The sequence below is a fragment of the Dryobates pubescens genome, chromosome 22 (assembly GCF_014839835.1).
Source record: "Dryobates pubescens isolate bDryPub1 chromosome 22, bDryPub1.pri, whole genome shotgun sequence".
NCBI lineage: Eukaryota > Metazoa > Chordata > Aves > Piciformes > Picidae > Dryobates > Dryobates pubescens.
The window spans coordinates 6,084,941-6,107,562 of NC_071633.1; the positions used below are offsets into that span (position 1 = coordinate 6,084,941).

A 22,622-nucleotide genomic window follows, 5' to 3' on the forward strand; every position below is an offset into this window, starting at 1 on the left:
GTGACCATGGAAAGACTGACATAGGGATAAATTGCTCGTTACAAGGACACGTTGCATGGAAACACCTTCTTAATTCTGTCAATTTGGTGCCGTAATAGCAAAGGCTCTTAGAAAAGCATTTGTCCTGGCAAGAATTAAGCACCAACACTGCTAAAGCCTACAGGCAAAGATCAAACTGGCTCAGTGAAGCACAAAACTTGCTCCAAACAGCTGAGTGCAGTGAATAAATACATAGACACCCCCCATGGCTGTTACTGTGAAAAATCAGCCCAATTTCTCAACAATACTAACTGAACCAATACCATCATAGGCTACGAAGTGCTTCAAGCTGTCTAGCAGCAGGGAGTTAAACTCAGAGCGAACAAAGTGATATATTCAAAGATCTACACATTCTGTCTGTTCAGTCATGCCAGTCAGCATGTCTGAACATCCCATTGCTCCTGACAAATTGCTCAGGAGTAATCCCTAATTGCCATGCATAGTAGTTGGAAACCCATTTTACACAGAAAATGATGTCAAGGAAGCAATTTTACAGGTAAGAAACATAAGAATTAATCAAATTCTAGGCATAAGTCAACTGCCCTGAATCACTAACTACTCTGATTTGTCTCAAGTCTATAAAACATTTGAATTTGCCAGCTCTTCTTTATGAAATAGTTGACTTTCAGAAATTCAGCTATAGTCTGACCAGGTCAGTCTCCAAAAACATAAGAACCCTCAGAAGGAAACCACTCATAGAGCCACAGAATATTAAGGGTCAGAAGGGACCTTGAAAGATCCAGTCCAAGCCCCCTGCCAGAGCAGGTCTCACAGGAACGCATCCAGGTGGATTTTCAGCGTTTCAAGACTCCACAACCTCTCTGAGCAGCCTGTTCCAGGGCTCTGTCACCCTCACAGGGAAAAAAGTTTTCCCTTCTGTTCACATGGAACCACCTCTGCTCCAGCTTGCATCACTTGCCCCTTGTCCTATCACTGGGCATCACTGAGCAGAGCCTGGCTCTGTCCGGCTGACACACTTCACATCTTTACCAACATGGATGAGGTCACTCCGCAGCCTCTTCTTCAAACTAAAGCTAGTCAGCTCCCTCAGCCTTTCCTCAGAAGATGTTCCACTCCCTTCAGCGTCTTTGTGGCTCTGTGCTGGACTGCTCAGTTCACCTTGCTTAACAGTACCCAAATTTAATGAAAAGAATCAGCTAAGATTACTTTCAGTTGTGATGTCTAGTTCCATGCTTGCATTCAAGTACACAGAGAAAGAAGAGTAAGAAATAATCCTACTGAAAAAAACCTCAGTAAATGTAGGCACAAAAAAATTACTTGGACAACATGACTTAAGCTTGAAGAACATGTATCTTATTTGCAACCTGGGGGAAAATGAAGAAAAAAAAATTAATAATAAAGAGAATAAGTAAGAATATTTCAATGAAATGCAGTTGAATGTAAAACATCTTCCTGAGTCTTCAGATTTTCCATTTTGGGGAAAATTGGTGCAGTAGGCACAGGAAGAAATCTACTCCTTGGCTCCACACTCAGTGTCAGAGCTGAATGAGCACAGCCTATACTCGTCTACTGCTATTTTTGTGCCTGCATTTGTAGTTCTGCTCAGCTAGAGGCTGTGAAATCTAAGAGGTCTTGGACTGCTGGTCTTCCTTCATGACATGCTGGTCTTCCTTCATGACACGCTGGTCTGAGTTCAGGTTCTGTGGATTACAAATGTGGAACCATCTACTTTCAAGGAGTGCAGCCTTGAGAAGATGAGAATTTCTTCCTTGGTTAGGACAATGTGCAAGAACATATGAAAGACATTTGTATTAAAATCCCATCTTTTTGAATCACTACACGGATTCCCAGTCAGCTCAGTTGGTTTAAGTTAGTTGGCCAGTACAGCCCTCCAGCTCTTGAAGAGCCTTGGCTTGCTCAGCTAGCCTACACTTCTGCAAAAAGTCCTTATCTCTTTTAAACTGTCAGTAACACATTTACTTACTCATTTTTGGGCTGCAGTTTAAGACATGTACAGGCCATGGGTTTATTACTGGAAACCAGTGAGACACTTGCTCTTTTGCTGCCCTCAAATCTAAGTAATTTCCCTATAGTAAATGCCACAGTGACCATTAGCTAATAGTTCTTGGGTAAAAGCTAAAGGATGGTATTTTGTAGTACTGTAGTGCCAGGAATGCAACATAAATAATGTGTCCATATGCCCTCCATGTTCTTACAGGATACAAGAGTAAACAATCATTTGAGATGTATTATCCCACTTCAGATTTAATTAATTTCTTTATTTACTGAATTATCTTCAACTAGTGCTAAGAGTAAATAGGCCAAATCGTACTGCACCATGTGCAAAAGGCAGTGTTAAAAACATCTCTTGCTAAAAATAAACTTATGCTAGCAGTGAAAGATCAAAAGCACCTACATAATTAAAAATTATTAAATGGAGAGTACATATGAAACAAGCTCTGCATTGTGCTTTTAATTAAAAATATTACCCTATAAATTAAAACCGAAGGCTTAAAAATAGTAATAGGTGTCAAAAGAATTCTTGGAGTGAAGTATCTTTGTGCAACTTTGAAACTTCTGAGTAAAGTGTTGAATAAACCCAGGAAAATTTTACTCATTTGTAAAAGAGAAGAAATAAATCCATACTCAAGAACATTGTTTGAAATCAAGAGCTGGAATGCCTTCCCTCCCAACATTTATTGCCCTTTTGGAGAGGTATTTGTGTTTGAAGTAGTCTCCTTACCTGCGACTGGTTGGCCAACAGAGGGAGTTCCGCAGACCAGACTGGGATTCTTACAACGGCAAAAAATCCCCCACAACCCTCGGCATGGAAACAGCACCAAAACCAAAATCATCATCTGTATGGTTTTCCAAGGCACACGAAAACCATTTCAACTTCAAGGTCTTTAATAAAGAGATTACTTTATAAGAGGGCAGATGCTTCTCTCAAGTTTTTAACCAACCTTTTGCATGCCAAGAGTCAGATCATAAATCCACTTGTAAACTGGAAACTTTCTTGCTTTCCTGGCAGTTCCTGCCCGAAACTCTCACCACAATGTAGTGGAGAGCAGGTGACACATTATTTATGCTCAGTAAATTTACATGTGCACAATTCTCAGTCTTAACTTTTGAAAAACAGAGATTTAATAACCATCAATATTCAGGTACCCTTTATTTGCTTTCAGTGTAACATTCCATGCTAATTGCAGATGTAATATTCATGAGTGTAAATATAAGAATTAACGACTCTGGGTTGGGTTTCTTCTCCTTTTGTTTTTACATGTGAATATCTTGGCTTACAAAATTAACAGCATACAGTAAATAATCCTCCCATACTTTGTACAAACTACGTGATTTTGATATACAAGGATTCTGTTTTTATTACAGTGACAATATACAACCATGTCTATTTACAATGCAAAAAAGTATATAAACCACTTTTTAAACATTCTGCTACTGGCAGCCACTATTGTTTAGGAGGTAGCTTTAATTAACAAAATGAACTGAAGCCACATTTCCCATCATGTGTTCTATCAAATAATTTACAATACAAAGATAAAAATTCATTGTATGAACAGTATATACAGTTTAATTCTCAAAATAGCAATCTAGCTTTAAAATCTTAACCAGAATGTCTCCAGAGGAACTGGGATGGCAGTGGATTCGCTTTTGATTTAGTGTATTGTTGAAGAAACAGACATCATTACTTAATCATGCATTGATAGCTTTATATCAATCAGATTTCAGACTAAATACAGATGAATGGATCACTGATTGTACTTAAATCATTTGGGTCTCAGGACTTGACTGGTTTAAAGATATTGCACTGATTGACATGAAAATCAGTGACTATGCAGAAATGCTTTTCTTTACTGCAAAACTGCTTTCTGGTTTCCCTCCATTTGCTAAAATCTCGGTTTATTCATAGGTATTAGTGGGGTGCTGTAACATTCAACAGGCTGCAGTGTTAGGCAGTCTTTCTGGAAAGACACGAGCTGTAAGCACTGACAGCACTGCTAACCCCGCTGATGCACTGATATTCCTTCCAGCAGTGTGACCCAACTGCATAATACTGAAGAATCTCGCTGTGGTTCACCTGAAGTAATGCATCATCACTGTAAAAAAAATGTATTCAACCCTATTATTCCTGACAGCTGGTAATAGGCTTATTTCATAGTCTGCAGATACTGTGGATTACAAGTGCTTTGTTGTAACAAAACCTTTTATAAGCTGAAATACAAAACAAACATGGTATTCCTGTATTGCTGTCACAGTTATGTATGGGAGAATTAATCCCTTTTTTTAAGCCCTGCAGTAAAAATTCATCCTGAGATTCAACGCTGAATACACTATACAAAGCTAGCACGAGAGGGTGGGTTTTTTTGCTTAATTATAGAAAAAGTCACATTTGAAAATAATTTCTTTGATATCAAACAGCTGTCCTTTATATTGTGCTTTGGCAGAGAAAGAAAAAAAGTGGGAAAAAGAAAAATCAACAGAACTTACCTTGCCAACAGCAGAAGCAAAGTACAACTGGAGTACAACGTGGAACCACACCATTACCATGTAAAAAAACTGTATAAAAGAAACCACCGTTGCGTGGAGAGAGCAAAAATATTGGGTAACAAATTTGGTTTACCGACTATTTACAGTCAGGGCAACTGATTTATTTGTTGAATTATTTTTAACTGTATGGCTCAAGAAGTTACTGCCCGCTTCCCTTCTTTACCAACGACACTACACGACGATTACAAAAGTGCTTCCTGCTCCAAAGGTCCAAACAGGCAAGGGTCTACGAAGCATTGTAGCTCTTTATTAGAGCAGCTGATGGCCAGAGGCCTTCAGTCTTTAATCCTGGGTATGTTGTAGGCATAGCGAACCAAAGGGAACCCCCGGCTTTGGTAGAAGCAGGCACGGCCGCAGGCCTGCACCTGGTCTGAGCTGTCCGACACGAAGGAGTCGTCCTCGTCCGCGTAGTCGGAGTGGGCTGACTGGGTGCCGCAGTCCGACCAGTAGCCGTCTGGCCTTTGGCAAGGCACCACTGCCAGTGCAGGGCAGCTGTGGGATTTTATTAAATGTTTACAGGGCACAGGCTTGGACAAGAGGAGCGACTCGCAGCACTCGCACACAGCAATGTTCCCCTGCAGGTGGGTGTACATGCTGCAGTCATAGTAGAAATCCTGCGGCACGCAGCCCCCTTGAGCATTGATGGCGATCGCTACTGCTCCGCTCTTCCTGGTCATGTGGCGCCTCAGCAACTTCCAGTCTTCCTTGAACTTTGGGTTGAAGAATACGTACAGAACCGGATTCAGGCAAGCAGGTAACGGGAAAAAGATCAAAGTAACAGACTTCATGATTTCAGGGCTGATAGAAATCGCGGTGATCAGCGGTGCAAATGAGAAGAACGCAACGGGGCAGAAGAAGATGCAGTTGGTGAAGATGAGCCAAGCCACGTGCTTAATCATGCTGGACTGTGAGTTTTCCGAGAGGTCCTCTTTTTCCAGGTTGCAATAGAGTTTCGTGTAGATAACAACCATTAGCAAAAATGCTAACGAATTCAGGAGCACCAGAGTTACGGTGAAACCTAACGAAGGTGTTTCTCCAGTGGGGAAGGGCAAGCAAAGGGGCGACGCCGAGTACTCCGCTTTGTAAAACAGTGGTAAGCATCCTGCTACCACAGCACACAGGAAAGCAAACACTGCTGCCACCTGAAATTGTTTGTGGCGATTGCTTTTCCCCTTCTTGATGATCTCCTTGGCAGAGAAGCTCCTTTCAACAGCTGCCAACATCAGGAAAAAAATGGCACTTTCTGATGAAAAGACTGCAAGAAACCCAGCAACTCTGCAACCACTGCCAGTCTCCCACCATATGCCAAATTCAGCAAATCTTCCCCATGAGACAGCATCCAAGAAAGTTAAAATACCAGTATAAACTCCCATAAATAAGTTAGAGACAGAAATCAGGCCTATGAACAGTTTGGAAGACGGCAATGGAGCACAGGATGCAAATATTGTTAACATCACAAGCAGGTTGAAGAACAAAGCAACCAAAAATATAAACCAGACAGTAAGTCGAATCATCCAGCTGCCCAATAAATATTCACAAGGCTTAAAAGCACCTAGAAGAAAACAAAAACAGAAAGACAACCCGTTTAGGAAAGAAAAGATCATGCCTTAATAAGCAAGATTTTCAAAAGGTATTACAAGAGCACTCCTCATTAATTCCTGAATAGAGTACACAGCTGAACTGCTAAATAGGTCAGTTGAAAGTAAACTATTCTGGCTCAAGCTATTTACTAATTAATTATGCCTGAAATAATAATTACTGTGATGAATGGTCACTTGAGAATTCTTTGTATAACCAAGCTAGATAAACAAACTTAATTACCTTTCAGCTACTCAAAATAGCTTTTATGAGTGCCACCTAAATACTTTATTTTCTTCAGATTTCATACTTGGTAAAAGAAGCTGGTAACAAAACAAAAGCAAATGTTCACAACTGACTTGTATGGGCAAAGAATTTTTTTAGAGCTAACATGTTCTCTCAAAAAAAATGATTCACAAATGCCTTCTGGAGTAACTTCTGGTCACAAGGAAACATCTGTAAAAAACAGCTGACGAATTCAATTTAATCAGCTTTAATAGGGACAGGAATTCACCACGAGCCCTCTCCCCCACCCTCATCACTGAAAGGCACTGTGGGCTTGGAAAGTCAGACAGGGAAAATGATTATTAATTTTTTTACCTCCTCCTTCTTTTGCCACATAAAAATAAAAAGCTTAAATAATACAAAACGTTCAACAAGCAAAATAATACGGGGTGAGACAAGGAAAAAAGGTCACTACTAGTGCTTACCCTTCTAATCCTTCTAATTGCTATTTATTCCATAGGGAAATCCTACTGATTTTAAGTAACGATTAGAAGAGTTTAACCTCTCCTACATCCCCATTAGGCACCGCTAATTGTCCAAAGCACAATAGCTGGGGATCCCTCCCTGCAGTCAGGCACTCTGGGCGCTGAAGGCAAAGCAGAAAAATGCCAAAGTCTGCTGACACCCCGGGCTGGAGCTTCTGAACCGGGTTCAGCCCTCAGCTCCTGGCTCTGTGCAGCTCATACCCTCTCTTTAGGCAGCTGAAAGGCAAGTACGACCCATTCCTATCATGGGCTGGAGCAGCAACTGCAGAGAGTGATTAAATGTCAGCCCAGTAAAATCAGCAGCAAAAATCTCTTCTTTTGCAAGTATTCCTGAGTAACACATCCTTGCCAGAGTAGTTAATTTTACAGAACATTCACATGACACAATACCTGCTGAGATGAACCAACTTAAAACCAACTTCTTACTTAGGAAATAAGTGCTTCCAAAGCCATTTTGCAGTGTTTCCTAGTAGCTGTGCAGTAAAGTATCTTCAGACAAACAAAACCCATCACACTTCACTGTCTTTCTCCTGAGGTGTACCTATCCTCAGAGTTAACAGTTACCCTCTCTCACTGATGTCCTCAGCCCATCAAGGGAAATTCATGCTCAAAGGATGAGTTTCACAGCTTTCAGCACTACACTATGTGAATGCCACTGTTCAGCAATCTATGCCTGCCATTAGACAAAGTGGGAAGTGGATCTACAAGATGAGCAGTGATTCAGAACTTACATGGTGGGTGGAGTGTCCTACTTATGACCAGACGAAAGCATGGCATAGAAAACAAGTTGTTAGTATGGGAGGGACTCGTGAAAAACAAAGCAAATTGTGAACTTGTAAAACAAGCTCTTCATTCCTTTTAGAGCTACAGCATCTCTGGCATGGGCAAAAAGAGAGAGCTAAAGGCTTTAAAAATTTAACCCATGTAACACACCATTTGAATTCACATTCTGTGAACAGGAGATTGAAAGTAAATAAGCAGCATTGGTCAAATTAGTTCTCAGATCATGTACAGTTACATTAATAATTTAGTTGACTTTCTGACCACAATTTTTTTTTGGCTGGGATCAAGAAATCCTTGTGACATTCTGTGACATCCCAAAGCTGGAGTTAAGCCAAAAGATGAAGAGTGAATAGATTTTCATAATGGATATAAAATACCAGTTTAAGAGAAGAGAGCAAAACAAGACTTGGACAAACCCCTGCTCATCCAGAAGTAACCCCCACTGAAAGCATACTGGTCCCCCATTTATGTGTTCCTGTTTATGCAAACAGGAGGGTGCAAGATGTATAACAGGAAGCCTTTGGAAAGCCTGTGGAAAAGTCAAGGAAGTATCAAGCACTTTAGGACCTGAGTGGAAATGAATGTGGAAATTTGGAGTTTGATGAAGATAAGCAGAAGGGCAGCAATGAAGCTGCCTAGAATGAAAATCTTTGTTTGCAAAATTAAAGACTTTCAGCAGTGCTGGACTGTTCAAGGCTGAATTGGAGTAGTTCTGGTATGCCAGCAAGACTCTCACTTCACAAATATCTGTAGCAGATTAAGGTGTTACTGCCTGCTCCAGCTACTTGTAACAGCCCTCTGCTGTCAGTTAATGCAGGTATAGCAGGGCAGGGTAACAGATCACATGAGAGTTTCCCATACTTCTCTCCTGCAAAAGCATCAAGCTTAATTAAAACTAGCAATGACAGCAGTGTGAGCTCAGCTTTTAAAGCACAGGCTGACTTCTCACTGAGAGAGATGAGCATTCCTACAGTCTGCTCCACAGACATTGCTTTGGCAAGGCTAACACAGAATTGGGGAGCAGTGCATTAAACACAGCAGGCTCCAAACAGAACTGCTGCAGTCCTGATTGTTCTGCTTATGGAAACAAACTTGTGGGATTTTTTTCCTAGCATAGTTCTCTGATACAGTCCTATGTGTCTAAAGCCCAGTCAAAACTTTGTGATTGCTCATCCAAAACAACACTGACATCAAATGAAGTTTCACCCAAGCATTGAAGAATTTAATCTGCTGTGTTCAGGATGACTATGAGGAATGAAACATTGTAATGTGCAGACAGCTATTTGCATAACACCGTGCCTGAAGTTCACAATGTGGCTAAAACACATTGTAAGATTTACCTGTTGCTGGTGTACAGTGAATTATAGTCTGTCCCAGCTCCTCGTTTTCCTCATTCCTTAGAGCATCTGTATCAGCTGTATCCAAATAAAAAAGAAAAAACAGGTTAGTTGTAGAAAGAAGTGAAGTGCAGTGAAGCTGCCTAGAGTGGAAGCAGTCCTTTGAAAGATCAAAGACCTAATACTTCACCAGCATTCAAGCCCTTAAAAAGGGGAGCTGCTCTGGTTTGCCATGCAAGGTCAAACACTCAGTGCAGGAATCACTGCTGCAGGTTGAGTTACTACTGCCTGTCCCAGCTACTCACAAGGCTTGAAAACAAAGCAGCAACATCTTTCAACACTGGGCCTTGAAGATGACAATGGAAAAAGCCCTTTCTGAACAGGAAGGTCAGAATGCTAAGGACCATAAACCAATTTCTGCTCTGGTTGAAAATGACAGCAGCAACACTGGCAGTTTAGAATTAGAGAAAAAAATGGATTTTAAATATAATTTTTTCTAAAAATCCCAAACCAACAAGCAAATCTCACAGAATCACCAGAGAATAGCTTAGATTGGAAGGAATATTAGAGACCATCCACCCCAACATGCCTGCCATGGGCAGGGACACCTCTCAACCAGACTCAAGGCTTCATGCAACCTGGCCTTGAACATCCCCAGCTGGGAGGCATCTACAGCCTCGCTAGACAACCTGTTCGAGTCCCACCACCCTCATACTGAGGAGCTTCTTCCTTGTGCTGTCAGATAAATCCTTTTCACACATTTAGAAGAACCCATCTCTAAGTAACTGCTAACCACTCTCAGAGACAGCTTTTGTATCCCTGTAAAGATATACATTTTCCACCTTCCCTTATTCAAAGACAATAACCAACCCTAGTGTGGCCCAAAAGAATGCTGTCAGTTTAGCACAGTGAAACACTTACCCTTCTCACGATCCACCAAGACTCCTTGATCTTGGTGACGGGAATCTTCAGCATTCGAGTTTAAATACGAATCGCAACCCCAGAACGCACAGCACTGGTAAGCATATGGTACGGAGAGGGACCTGAAAAACAGGCAGAAGAACAAAGAGTGTTACTCACCAAACTTAAGATTACGATCTATTAAAATTATTTCAGTAGCACACAGTGCTAAAACCAAAGCTGCCTTGTTTTTTTCTTTTGTCATGGCTGCTAATAACATGTTCTTAACATTCAATCCGAATCTCCTCCTCTCTCATTTCAAACCATTACCCCTCATCCTATTGCTGCAGGGTTTTGCAAATAGTCCTTCTGCAGCCTTCTTGTAGCCCCCTTCAAGTACTGGAAGGTCACTACTAGGTCTCCTTGGAGCCTTCTCTTCTCCAGCTGAACAACCCCAGCTCCCTCAGCCTGTCCTCATAGCACAGGTGCTCCAGCCCCATGATCATTTTCATGCCCCTCCTCTGGGCCACCTCCATCAGGTCCATGTCCTTGCTGTGTTGAAGGCTCCAGAGCTCGATCCAGTACTCCAGGTGAGGTCTCACCAGAGAAGAAGAGTGGCAGAATCACCTCTCTTGACATATAATAATGTAATTATTATTTTTATGAGATAATAGCAGGTCAGAAGTGTGTTTTTTTCTGACTCTAGGCTACAACTGCCTGAAGGGAGGTTGTAGCCAGGTGGGGGTTGGTCTCTTCTCCCAGGCAACAACCAACAGAACAAGAGGACACAGTCTCAAGCTGCACCAGGGGAGGTTTAGGCTGGATGTTAGGAAGAAGTTCCTCATAGAAAGAGAGATTGGCCATTGGAATGTGCTACCCAGGGAGGTGGTGGAGTCACCCTCACTGGAGGTGTTTAGGAAGAGACTGGATGGGGCACTTGGTGCCATGGTTTAGTTGATTAGATGGTGTTGAATGATAGGTTGGACTCGATGATCTCAAAGGTCTTTTCCAACCTGGTTAATTCTATTCTATTCTATTCTACAATGCTGACTATTGGCAACATTATCTACAATGTAGACTACTGACTATTGACCATTGTTCCTGAATTCTGTTCTTGTAAACATTTTAGTCTACGGGATCTCACAATGCCTTAGTTCTCAAACACAGATCAAAACCTAAAGCCCAGTGTGCTGTTTCCACAGGACTGCTGAGGCATGATTCTAAGCATGACACTGACTCCTGGCCCCAGACGAATCAACAGGATCTTCATCTCCATTTCTATCATTGGACAGTACAGAAAACAATTTTTAACTGCTTCTTTATGTGCAAAAAGATCTTTGAAAATGCAAAGCAGTTAATCACTGTCTGATCAGTACCAGCTTTCCATAGGAATGATTCCTGCTACTCTTATCATTTGCCTCCAAGAATAAACAGCCTATGTATAAAGCATGGTGGTTATGGAATCAGACACCTGTATGTCTGCTCCCATTTTCCACGCTCTGAAAGACAGATGTGCTCAGCTCAGTAACAAATGGAATCCACCCAAACCACTTCTCCAAAGTCAGATGATATCTGCCTGAAAAGTGGTGGAGGGAAAACATAAAAGGTTCCAAAAAAGTTGTCTGCTTATGGTTTCTATACCAGAACAGTCAGACAGATGCCCTTTCATATACGCCAACATTAAGGAATCCATGGGCATGATCATTTGTCAAGCACAAGCCCTATGAGGAGAGGCAGAGGGAGCTGGGATTGTTTAGCCTGGAGAAGAGGAGGCTCAGGGGAGACCTTATTGCTGTCTACAACTACTTGAAAGGAGGTTGCAGCCAGGAGGGGTTTGGTCTCTTCTCCCAGGCAACCAGCACCAGAACAAGAGGACACAGTCTCAAACTGTGCCAGGGGAAGTTTAAGCTCAAGGTGAGGAGTAAGTTCTTCACAGAGAGCATTGTTAGCCATTGGAATGTGCTGCCCAAGAAGAGATTGGATGTGATTGAATGTGCTGCTGTTCAAGAGGGGATTGGACATAGCATTTGGTGCCATGGTTTAGTAGTCATGAGGTGTTGGGTGACAGATTGGACTTGATGATCTTTGAGGTCTTTTCCAACCTTATTGATTCTATGATTCATTTATTGTCACCTTACTTGCTACTGCCACAATAGGAGAGGCTCTCTGTGGTGTTATCTACCAACGTACCGGAGCTTTGCAAAGTTCTTTGCTGCCAAAGCTTCTTTCAACTCAGAATTGCCTGCAAGTTTAAGCTGGTTCAGTCCACTCAGTCCTTCGGTTGGAACTGAAGTGAGTTCATTGAAGCTTAGGTCTCTGAAATAGGAATGTTACAACAGTGTTACAAGAAGGAATTTTGAAGATCCTATAGCATACATCTCCTTCAAGTAGGAAGGCTTTTAGAAGTCTCATACTGAAGCTGTGCTCTGGCAAATGCCTGCCAGTGCAGCAGGCACTTAACATATATTCAGCAAGTGAGAGGCTTCTTGATTCAGAGATGAGACACATGATAGTAAATACTTTTAGTTTAAAATGAATATATGCCTATCTCAGAAGCTGAATGATAGAGGGGAGATTGCTGCACAAAACAACCTACTTACAGGTTAACAATAGCTCCAACAGTGGTGAAAGCTTCTTTGTGGATCTGATGGATCCGATTTCTACTGAGGTCGCTGCAGTGAAAATGAATGTGATTATTTTAACAGCTACTGTACTGAGAAACAGGCTAAGGTGGGAAATACTTTATACCTTTCTCAGAAAAGCTGAACAACCCTCCCATTTCCCCTTTCTCCCCAGTCAGCTGCACTAGCAGCCAAATCCCTTGAGTAAGCAGCCATATATGCTGCTTCACCTCATGCCCAAAGGAGAATCCATCTCCCATTCCTGCACTTCCTTCTTTCCTTCCTAGTACCAGCAGCTCAACCTGTGCTCCAAGGCAGAGGCTGGCACCATCCATTCCCAGGCTGGAAGCACCAGGGGGATCCCTTCAGTGACAATCACACCTCTGGCAGGGCATGTTGCCAGGGGTTGGGAAAGAGGGCAAGCAGAAGACCATCTGCTTTGTTGCATTTCAAAATCCATCTCCAGCTCCTGCTAGACCACCATGACTTATGACATTCCTTCCCAAACACCTGACAGTTTGCAGATTTTCTGATCATTTCAGTGCTCCTATATAATCTTCATATAGCTTTAGACATAAGGAGAGGGAATAATTTTGTCTACTGGTCTCTTCCTCCTGAAGAAAACAGAGAGGATCTCTCCAATGAATACACTGCAACAGAATAATGTAGCAATAATATCATGCAAAGTAACTGACTACCCCACAGCATCTTTTCTCTTCACAGGTTAGAAAAGCAAAATGGGAAATAGAAAGAATGGGACTGAAACTTGCTGCTGGTCATCTCTCTTGTATATGATTTACTTCTCCATAGGATCCAGCATACCTGGCCTTCTGCCATCATAGGATTTAACAGCAGTTTACAAGGGAATCAAAAACATTGCCTTGCTTTACTCAAAATGCAGCTATGTGCACTTACAGGATACGAAGGGCAGACAGTCCTTGAAAGGTATCCTCTTTGATTTCATGGATTTGATTGTGCTGTAAGGAGCTGCAAAGTGAAGAAACAGAAAAAGAACTTCATTGCCCAACTGCTTTGACTTTAAACCAAGGGATAGCTCACTGCCTGCTAATACACAGATTGAACATTACCCATAGCAAGACCTTCCTCTTACACCAGGACACCCCTGCAGGCAAACTGTGTAAGTATTTTGTATTAGCCATGTTAATACAACCATGAAGCTCTTTCATGGCACCTCTGTCCAATCCTAGTTCACAAATTTAATTTAGAAGAGACTATTAAGTGTGGACTAAAGCTAAAAGTAAAACTTTGGGAACTCTGAAGAATCACACTGAGATTTAAATCAAATCTACTTCATTCTGCAGGGAACCTTTAGGCATATTCTAACCCTGGGTGCACTTTCTTTTCTAAAATACCATTTTATGAAAAGAAAATGTTGAGAAACACCTCAAAAGTTAATGGGAAAATTAAGATGCCAGTTCACTAGCTCCCTTAACAATGAATCATGTGTATGAGAGCCCAAAGATATCAAGAGTGTAATAACAAAGCATAAGTGAATGTGAGAAGTCTATTAGCCCCACTGTGCTTAAAGGGGAAAGAAGTTTAAGTACAGAAGAGGCAGGAGGAGAGACATATGCAGGTTTGGAAATGAAGCTTAAAAGCAATGAAGCAAGGGAAAGCAAAGATGGGTTTTGAATGTGTCTTAGAGACTACTAGAGGGAAAAACATTTTACACAAGCACAGGCTGATGGCTGGGTGGGAACTGAAGAAGAGTTGAAGAAATAAGAGGCAGGAGATAAGAGGCTCATTCCATTTATGGGTACAGCAGCACTACTATGAAATGCTACTCTCAAAGGATCACTGCGTCCTTCATTCTTTTGTTGTGCCACAGAAACCATTAAACCATAGCTAAAAGAGGAAAACACAAGTAGATGAATGCTGTCCAGCACATGCCTCACATGAGATGGTCAAATTATCTCTCTCTGTCCTTGCACTTACAAATTTATGATCAAATTTCTAGAGACTTTGAATCTGCAAACCAAGGAGGTGAAAAAGGCAAAGAATACATATTTCTACTTACATTTCTTCCAAGGAGTGGCAGCCTTTAAAACTGGGGAGCTCTTTTATACTGTTATAAGACAAGTCCCTTCAAAACAGAAAATGGGAGAAAGGTGCTTAGTTAACTTTTTTCTGCTTGAAGCATCTAATCACTAGTAACCATTAAATGGATTGGCTGGCTGGATAAGGCCTTGAGCATCTGAGTCTAGTTGAGAGGAAGTTTAGGAAAGATGTTGAATTGCTGGAACATGTCCAGAGAAGGGCAACAAAGCTAATGAGGGGTTTGGAGCACAAGCCCTATGAGGAGAGGCTGAGGGAGCTGGGGTTGCTTAGCCTGGAGAAGAGGAGGCTCAGGGGAGACCTTATTGCTCTCTACAACTACCTGAAGGGAGGTTGTAGCCCGGTGGGGGTTGGTCTCTTCTCCCAGGCAACCAGCACCAGAACAAGAGGACACAGTCTCAAGCTGTGCCAGGGGAGGTTTAGGCTGGCTGTTAGGAAGAAGTTCTTAACAGAAAGAGTGATTGGCCATTGGAATGTGCTGCCCAGGGAGGTGGTGGAGTCACCATCCCTGGAGATGTTTAGGAAGAGACTGGATGGGGTGCTTGTTGCCATGGTTTAGTTGATTAGATAGTGTTGGATGATAGGCTGGACTTGATCTCAAAGGTCTTTTCCAACCTGGTTAATTCTGTTGTATTCTATTCTTGAAGAATTAAGAAACAAGAATCAGACTGCCAGCTTTGCTAGACCTACTAGGATGAGCAATTTTAAGTGATGCTTTTGCTTTAAATTAGATTTAACTCTCATCTGCATTGTGATGTGGATGGCAATAGGGGCACAATGTGGATACTTACAGAGTTCGTAGCACCTTTTGCTCTTGACACAAATTCCCAGGAATGCTGCTTATCTTGGTCCCTGTTAGAGTTCTGTGAAAAAAAACACCACCAGTACATATACAAATGGTTGCCTTGTGGATGAGCCATGGCATAACAAGCATATGAAAGACAACAATAAGGATGGTGTCTCAGCTATCTGGCTGCTAGATTCACCCACCAAAATTGGTTTTGGTTTGGGTTTGTTTGGTTTGTTTTTGGAAGAGGCCAAAATTTCTGGGTTTCAGTTCCACAAGAGGGAGGTTACTATCAGTAGCATTTTCATAAGCTGTTGTCAGCTTCTTCTATAAAAACATAATTCAAAAGGCACCAAGGTATTACAGTAAGGAAAGCTATATAATGGCACTTCGTGACAGGAAGAGAACATACATCCAGTTGCTCTCCAGATCAACCAATCGTATTTCAATCACTTCAAAGGAAGCAAACCCAAGAAATTACTGGAAATGATTTCTGTAGAAGATACTTACAAGCTCTCCAGATTAACAGTCCCTGTCAAATTAGGAAACCACTGCACCATGCTGGCACCCCGAATGACCCTAAAAAGAAAACCAACCCAAAACAACAGGAAAATTAGCTGCAAGTTATTATGCAAATCAATTGTGACATCAGGTAGGTATTTTCACTAGGGAGACATTCTAACTAAGCAAAGTAATTTGCTTAATAAATTACTCCTCCACTAGCAAACAACTGGCATTCATCGAGCCAGAGAGAGTCATATCAATACAGGCATGAAAAGGGCATAAACTCAAGAGGTAGTTTGTAGCTCAGGGTTTGTAGTCTCACTCATCACCCTCAGAACTAGTATCTTTTGAGAGCATGCATGCACTAACCTGCAAAACATTCTCACTATGTATATCCCTGTTCAAAAACCTCTTAGGACATATTGCAGTTTAAGTAAGAACCTGAGCACTTGGCCTGAGGTTATGAGTCTTATGAAAGGTAACGAACATTAAAAAAAAGGGGTTGTAGCAGATATTTACTAGAGCTTCTTAAGAAACTGGATAGTCACAACAACAACATTTATGAACTCTTACTGCAAAAAGAATAAGGTAAGGCTGTCAGAAAATGTAGGTATTTTGAGGTTTTTGCTCATACCCATTTATTTTACTATGTAGCTGAGAGGATACTTACAGGGAATGCAGATCTGACAGATTCTGAAATGCTGAGTTCCCCACAAAAGACAAAGGATTATCATACAGATGTCTGGGAAATGAAAAACATGTTTCAATGGTTGCTCTTACAGCCACTGTCTGCTAAACACTAAAAATAGATGCATGAAATTTACTTACATTGTTCTTAGAAGGGGGTTTCCTGCAAACGCACCATCAGGAATTATGGAAATGTAGTTGCTGTGAAATCCCCTAAAGATATCAGCAAAGAAGAAAATCAACATTTAAAAATATCCTGCCAGCAGATTCACCCAATAGTCCTTCTCCTCACACCTACTCAATTCCCAAACCTGCCAAAACTAGGACTGCAGTTAAACAGGATTAAGTCCAACCGTAGGAATAACTTTGACAGTATGATTTCTGTCTGCTGCACATCAGCCAAACTGAAAATATTTCCTTAGAAACTACTCTGTCCAAAACATCATCCTGAGCTTTTTCTCCTCTCTCAAGGAGGGGACAAGGAAAGCATGAGTGATCAGTGAATACTTCATTCTGCTACTGGAGGCCAAACCCAGCTCATGATTAAGATCTATGCTAATGGTTCTCCTGAATAAATTGCTTGCTTATATAACTCCAAAATCATTTTCAGTAGGTTCCCTCTCTAGCTATGATTATATTTTCCTTTAATTACAGCTTCACTTAGCAGAACTTAATCTGATTTAGGTTGCTGCATAATGAGATAAGGTTTCATAAACCCAGGAATTTCTTTTCTCTTTATTTATGGAAAGGAGAAAGAAAACTGATATAAAGGGAGAATAAGTAATACTCACAACTCCTTTAGATTTGGAAGTGCTTTTATGGCTTCAGGGAACTCTACCATGTTATTATAGTTTAAATCCCTACAAGAAACAAAGCAAGGGAATTACAGAATTCTTAATAATGCTCACAAACTGTCAAAATAATTTTTAAGACAATACAATTAAGGTAAACACTTCTCAGAGCAACTTTAACTAGGTCACAGAACCACTTCAGCTTGGAGGTACTCTTCTGATACTTTACATGCTTCATAACCAGGTAATAACTTAGGCAAGATATTTAGTATTGTCCAGAGGATTATTCATATTAAGTTTTATTCATGTTAAATTTTCTTAGAGCAAAGCTCAGTACTTTTAAACACCCCACAGATTTGTTTTTCTTCAACAGAATGTACATGGAAATGAACTAAATTTTCAAGTTTTTAAAAAGCAGATAGAAATGACTGCTTTTCATTCACTTACTGAGAAAACTTTCAGGTTTTATAAAACAAGCAGTAAATAAGCCATTAGGTAAGAGCAAAATCAATTATGTATACTGAACAGAAGCAGAGGGAAACCTCAACACACCAAGCCTGTGCACTGGCAGGGATCTGCTGAAATCTCAGTTAACCTGTCACTATCCCAGCAGGAAGGTCAAGACCTGCTACAGCCTTTTTTTCTGCAAAAAGGGCTCCTTATGAGCAGCAAAACCATTTTGACAGTCTTGTATCAGCTGTGCATATTTACATAGCATCTAATTATTACTTGAGGTTCTAAGGGAATGACAAGATAGTTGGAGTAAGCAGCATTCCTGGACTCATCCAAACTCTTTATGTTAACAGAGGGTGTTGCTGGCTTGCCCTTGCCCTCCTTCATCTGTTTTATTGATTTAGCATTCTCCTAAGCATAACAAAAGGCACCACTAAATGAGATACTACTTATTAGGCATTCACTGAGTGAGGCAGAAAATTAAGAACTGAGGGAAATGCAAGTGGCTAAAGCCATTTCTTGCCAAGGAGACACTCTGGAAGGTGAGGAGGACTGCAGAGCCAGGACCTGACTGCTGCGGCCCAGCCAGTTCTGGGGGGAGTACGAATCGTCAGCAGGGACAACAGGTGAGGGGAAGGTGATGCTTCCTAACCCCATCCCATGTTTCTGTCCGAAGGAGCACAAGGTTGACTGTTTCAGATAAACCACTCCATCATCTTAGTATTTGCCAGTAGTTGAAGTGCACTCAGGTGAGAGGCTGGGAACCAGGAATTAGGCTGTTTTAAGCCAGCCTGAAGAAGATAGTTCAGCAGCTGCCTGGATGCATGAGTCTCCTTGGCTGCAGTAGTGCCCATCGAGCAAGGGAAGAGCAGTGAAGAAACAGCCCACAGGAGCCCTCTGAGAAACCTCATATTGTCACACAACAGTTTTGGCAGTGTATTAATCCTACAGCAAATCTGAGAAACAAATATTTGTCCCTTATCACCCACAGGGCCATTCAACCACTTCTGATATATCCACCTGACTCAGTGGTGTGCTATGCAAAGATACCCCAGCTAGATCAAGGCTTAGAACATTAAGAGCCACATCCTCCAGTGTGACATTTCACCCAGGCTAGTATTTACCTGCTTCTCAACATAGTTAATTAGTTTTGGTGGAGCACTGCACTGATAACTAAGCCTTCAAGTTCTGAAACCCAAGCTGGACCTAAGTATCAGTGGCAAGCATTGCACAGTGCAAAATCTTCACCAGACCAGAAAGGTAACCTTGAGCAAGCTGGGAATGAGACAAACACTGAACAATAAATTACTTTTAAGAATCATACTCACAAGGTTTCAAGGTTGTCCAATCCATCAAAACAGTGTTTTCCTATAGTTTTTATTTTATTATTATGAAGATGTCTAAAAAGCAAAAAGAAAAATCAAGCATGAAAACAAGTGAAAGATTTCAGGTAATTTCCCATGTAAGAAGATACTTCTATGAAATCAAGATGGTGAAATGGTGAAGATAAAGCATTGCATGGGGGGGATTATGCAGTAGAATGTTGTTCACTTGCAGACAGAAACATTTCATCCTCATGTGGGAAGAGAATAAAACAGATTGCCTGCAGTCAAGACAACCTATTTTAAACCTTTAGTCACTACCCAGAAGTCTGATAAAAACATGCTTCAAATATATAGATCAAACTGATTTTTTGTATTAATCCTTGGTGATATTCAAGAGAAGAAGAAGACTCCAGGGGCACCTTACAGCTCCCCTTCAATAAATGAAGGGCTCCTACAAGAAGGCTGGAGAGGGACTTTTTATGAGTGTCTAGCAACAGGACAAGGGGGAATGGTTTTAAGCTGAGGAGAGTAGGTTTCAACTGCATCTTAGGAAGAAGTTCTTCAGTATGAAGGTAGTGAGACTCTGGAATAGGTTGCCCAGGGAGGTAGTGGATGCCTCCTCCCTGGGGGTATTCAAAGCCAGGTTGGATGAGGCCTTGAGCAGCCGAGTTTAGTTGTGAAGCATCCCTGCCCATGGCAGGGGGGCCCCTTCCAACCTAAGCCATTGTATGATTTTGTCCTTTTAATCTGTCCAAAAGTTTTCTCTGACAACCACTGATTTTAAATATTTATTACTGACATGAGAAGTCAAGAAAACCTGCATTAGTCTCACTACACATAACACATCTGTATTCTGAAAAGAGCCCTCAGCAAACCTTCAGCAGGCAATACAGAAGGTATCAAATCTTGGTGGTGGTATAGGCTGTTGCTAGACAACTGAGATAAAACATAACAGAACCCTGTGTTCAGTGGTTAATCAAAACTGGAACAGAGGAGAGAATTAAAGTGACCTGTGAAACACGGTTACAAATACTCACAGAACAACAAGACTGGAAAGGTTGGTAAATGCATAGTCAGGAATGTGTGTAATTTTGTTGAGAGCCAGTGTTAATGCCTGCAGAGAGGGGAGATTGCTTAGAGGGTAGATGGGAACTTCTGTCAGGCTGTTGTCATCCAACCAAAGGTGCCGCAGCTGCACCAGACCCTCGAAACTGTCTTCTGGTATGGCAGTGATGTGGTTAGCATCTAAACGCCTACATTAAAACAGGGAGAACACCCACAGTAAGTTTGCAAATTCCAGATAAGGGGAAAAAATAATACATCAATTATACAGCAATCAAATATGTTAATCCTGAGTAATTTAGATATACTTTTAGCTTAAATGTTCTTTATCAAAATAATAAGTTTGAAGGTTCACTGCAGGATGCATGAAGAACCTTTCAAGGCAAATGAAGAGCAGGTCTCATAAAACCCTGCTTCTCAGACACATTTTTAATTAACATTTTAACAAATCCATATGCTTATAACTAACTTTAAGTGAATTGATAACTCTACAGACATCTCCCCCACACAAACTCCCCAGCTGCTAATACTGGAAGTAGTCTTTACATTGGGAGCTTGCTAGTCTGTCAAGACTGCAGAAGCATGCACTCATTTGTATGCTGTGATACACTTGGTTTTGTAGTACTGCTACACACCTGCTCTAGAGAATAAAATTATTAAGAGCAATTCTTGAACCAAGTCAGAGCTATGAATCATCCTGGCAAACACAACACTACATCACCAACTAAACCCGACGGATTTCTTCCAGTCTTGCACCTGATCTTATCCAAATGCTCTACAATGCAAACCAGCACATCAGCACTGTTAAATAGTGCACAGTGCTGGATTTACCATCACACTTCCCCCCCGCCCCAGATGAACTCTGACAGCAAACATTAGTGCTATTAACACACATGGAAAGCAATTCCATCCTCTCTATGAAAAAAAATCAAACCATATGTGACTATTAGTTCTGCTCCAGTTACTGGTTCACCTACACTATGGGGTTTCACAGCTTCTTCAGGTTTCAAAGTATTAAATAAATAAATAGAAATATCTCCTCTGGAAACCTAGGAGGCTAAAATGCACGTCCAGCTCCAGATGTGAAGCTCTCATGATTGGAGGCACAGGTGCTACTGTCCAAGTCTCACCCTCAATCCTGGATCCATGACAACTGGCAAACCTGATACTGCAACTCCTTGTCTGATGGCTTGGCCGTGACAACAACTCTCATGCAACATGAGATGTGCTTTTTCCTCATGCAATGTGCCCTAAACAAATTTGTTTTTTCATCTCCTACACTAGCAGCATAATTCCTTGGATAGCATCACTGGCAACCAGGGCATGCAAAAGACACAGGCTGGGACTAGCTCAGGTTTCTCCACACCGTGCCACATAATCAGATGTGCTGGGGACAAATGTGGGAGAACAACCATACCAAAAGTTTAACCTTGGATTTACACAGCCAAGAGCCCCAGGAAAGCGTAGTGGCAAGGGATGACCAAGAAGAAGCAAAACACTAACAAAGTGCTCTCCTTCACATGAGGAAAGACCAGCAGTGCTAGCCCACGAGATGAAGAACACAAATGGACTGTAATTGATGGGAGTCTGTGTAGGGCTGAGAGCAACAGGCAATGTTTGACTATCCTCTGACCTGGAAGTTGTCTTTTCTAGGTCGACAGCAACTGAACCACAATCACTTTGCTGCAAACATGGAAGAGAACACCTTGCATAACTGCTTTGAGATGACTGGTGTACCAGCCACAGTCCATAGCCTGCTGTCTGGGGACACAAACAGGTATACTCTCTTCCATTAGCATCAGTGTTTGACAGGATACAAATGGGTTGAGTTCTATTAAGCATTCACTGTGTTCCTAAAGCTATGATCAGACATGCTCTTGAAAGTCTAGCTGAGGGAGTTTAAGAAGTCATTGCCTCCAGCCATTCATCCCATCCCTCTCAGGATTGGCAGGGTAAACCAAGTGACTGTGCTGCATTTGTCTCCAGGCACAGTCACTACAGCTTAAACAGAAGTGAAAGTGTTTCTGGACCCCAACACTGGAAGGATGTGCTGAATTCAAAGGGAGAAGACAAGCTTCATCAAAAACTACTGCACTCCATCTATTTCTGTAAGAGTTAGTGTGATGTATGTGGTTTCCATATTTCCAATTATTAGGAAAAAGAGCCAGCAGCTGAATTTCCACGTAGCAGGAAGCCAGGAAATACATCCAATTAAGCAACAAATCCATCAGTGCAAGTGGGAAGCTACAGAACTGTCTGCAGTCAAAGGCTGAGGTGTCTTTAGCTCTACAGCTACACATCAAAGATCTAATTCCTACGGATCACATACTGGCATCCCTTTATCATTTGCCCCATGGTCTGACAGGTGTGCACACTACACTG

General features: G+C 41.5%; 1 protein-coding gene across 1 annotated transcript in view; it reads right to left on the bottom strand.

Annotated features, from left to right (window-relative positions):
* Positions 1 to 3,076: 3,076 nt before the first annotated feature.
* Positions 3,077 to 22,622, bottom strand: part of LGR4 (leucine rich repeat containing G protein-coupled receptor 4) — an 81,972-nt gene continuing 62,426 nt past the window's right edge. Inside the window, exons 5-19 of the mRNA XM_054171654.1 lie at positions 20,216 to 20,431; positions 19,182 to 19,253; positions 17,401 to 17,469; positions 16,751 to 16,822; positions 16,593 to 16,664; positions 15,929 to 15,997; positions 15,423 to 15,494; positions 14,594 to 14,659; positions 13,471 to 13,542; positions 12,535 to 12,606; positions 12,125 to 12,250; positions 9,956 to 10,077; positions 9,038 to 9,112; positions 4,507 to 6,118; positions 3,077 to 4,115 (exon numbers count right to left, since the gene is read on the bottom strand). Of these exons, the coding sequence (XP_054027629.1) occupies positions 4,842 to 6,118; positions 9,038 to 9,112; positions 9,956 to 10,077; positions 12,125 to 12,250; positions 12,535 to 12,606; positions 13,471 to 13,542; positions 14,594 to 14,659; positions 15,423 to 15,494; positions 15,929 to 15,997; positions 16,593 to 16,664; positions 16,751 to 16,822; positions 17,401 to 17,469; positions 19,182 to 19,253; positions 20,216 to 20,431 (2,452 nt within the window). The 3' untranslated portion in view covers positions 3,077 to 4,115; positions 4,507 to 4,841. The remainder of the gene's footprint in view (positions 4,116 to 4,506; positions 6,119 to 9,037; positions 9,113 to 9,955; positions 10,078 to 12,124; positions 12,251 to 12,534; positions 12,607 to 13,470; positions 13,543 to 14,593; positions 14,660 to 15,422; positions 15,495 to 15,928; positions 15,998 to 16,592; positions 16,665 to 16,750; positions 16,823 to 17,400; positions 17,470 to 19,181; positions 19,254 to 20,215; positions 20,432 to 22,622) is intronic.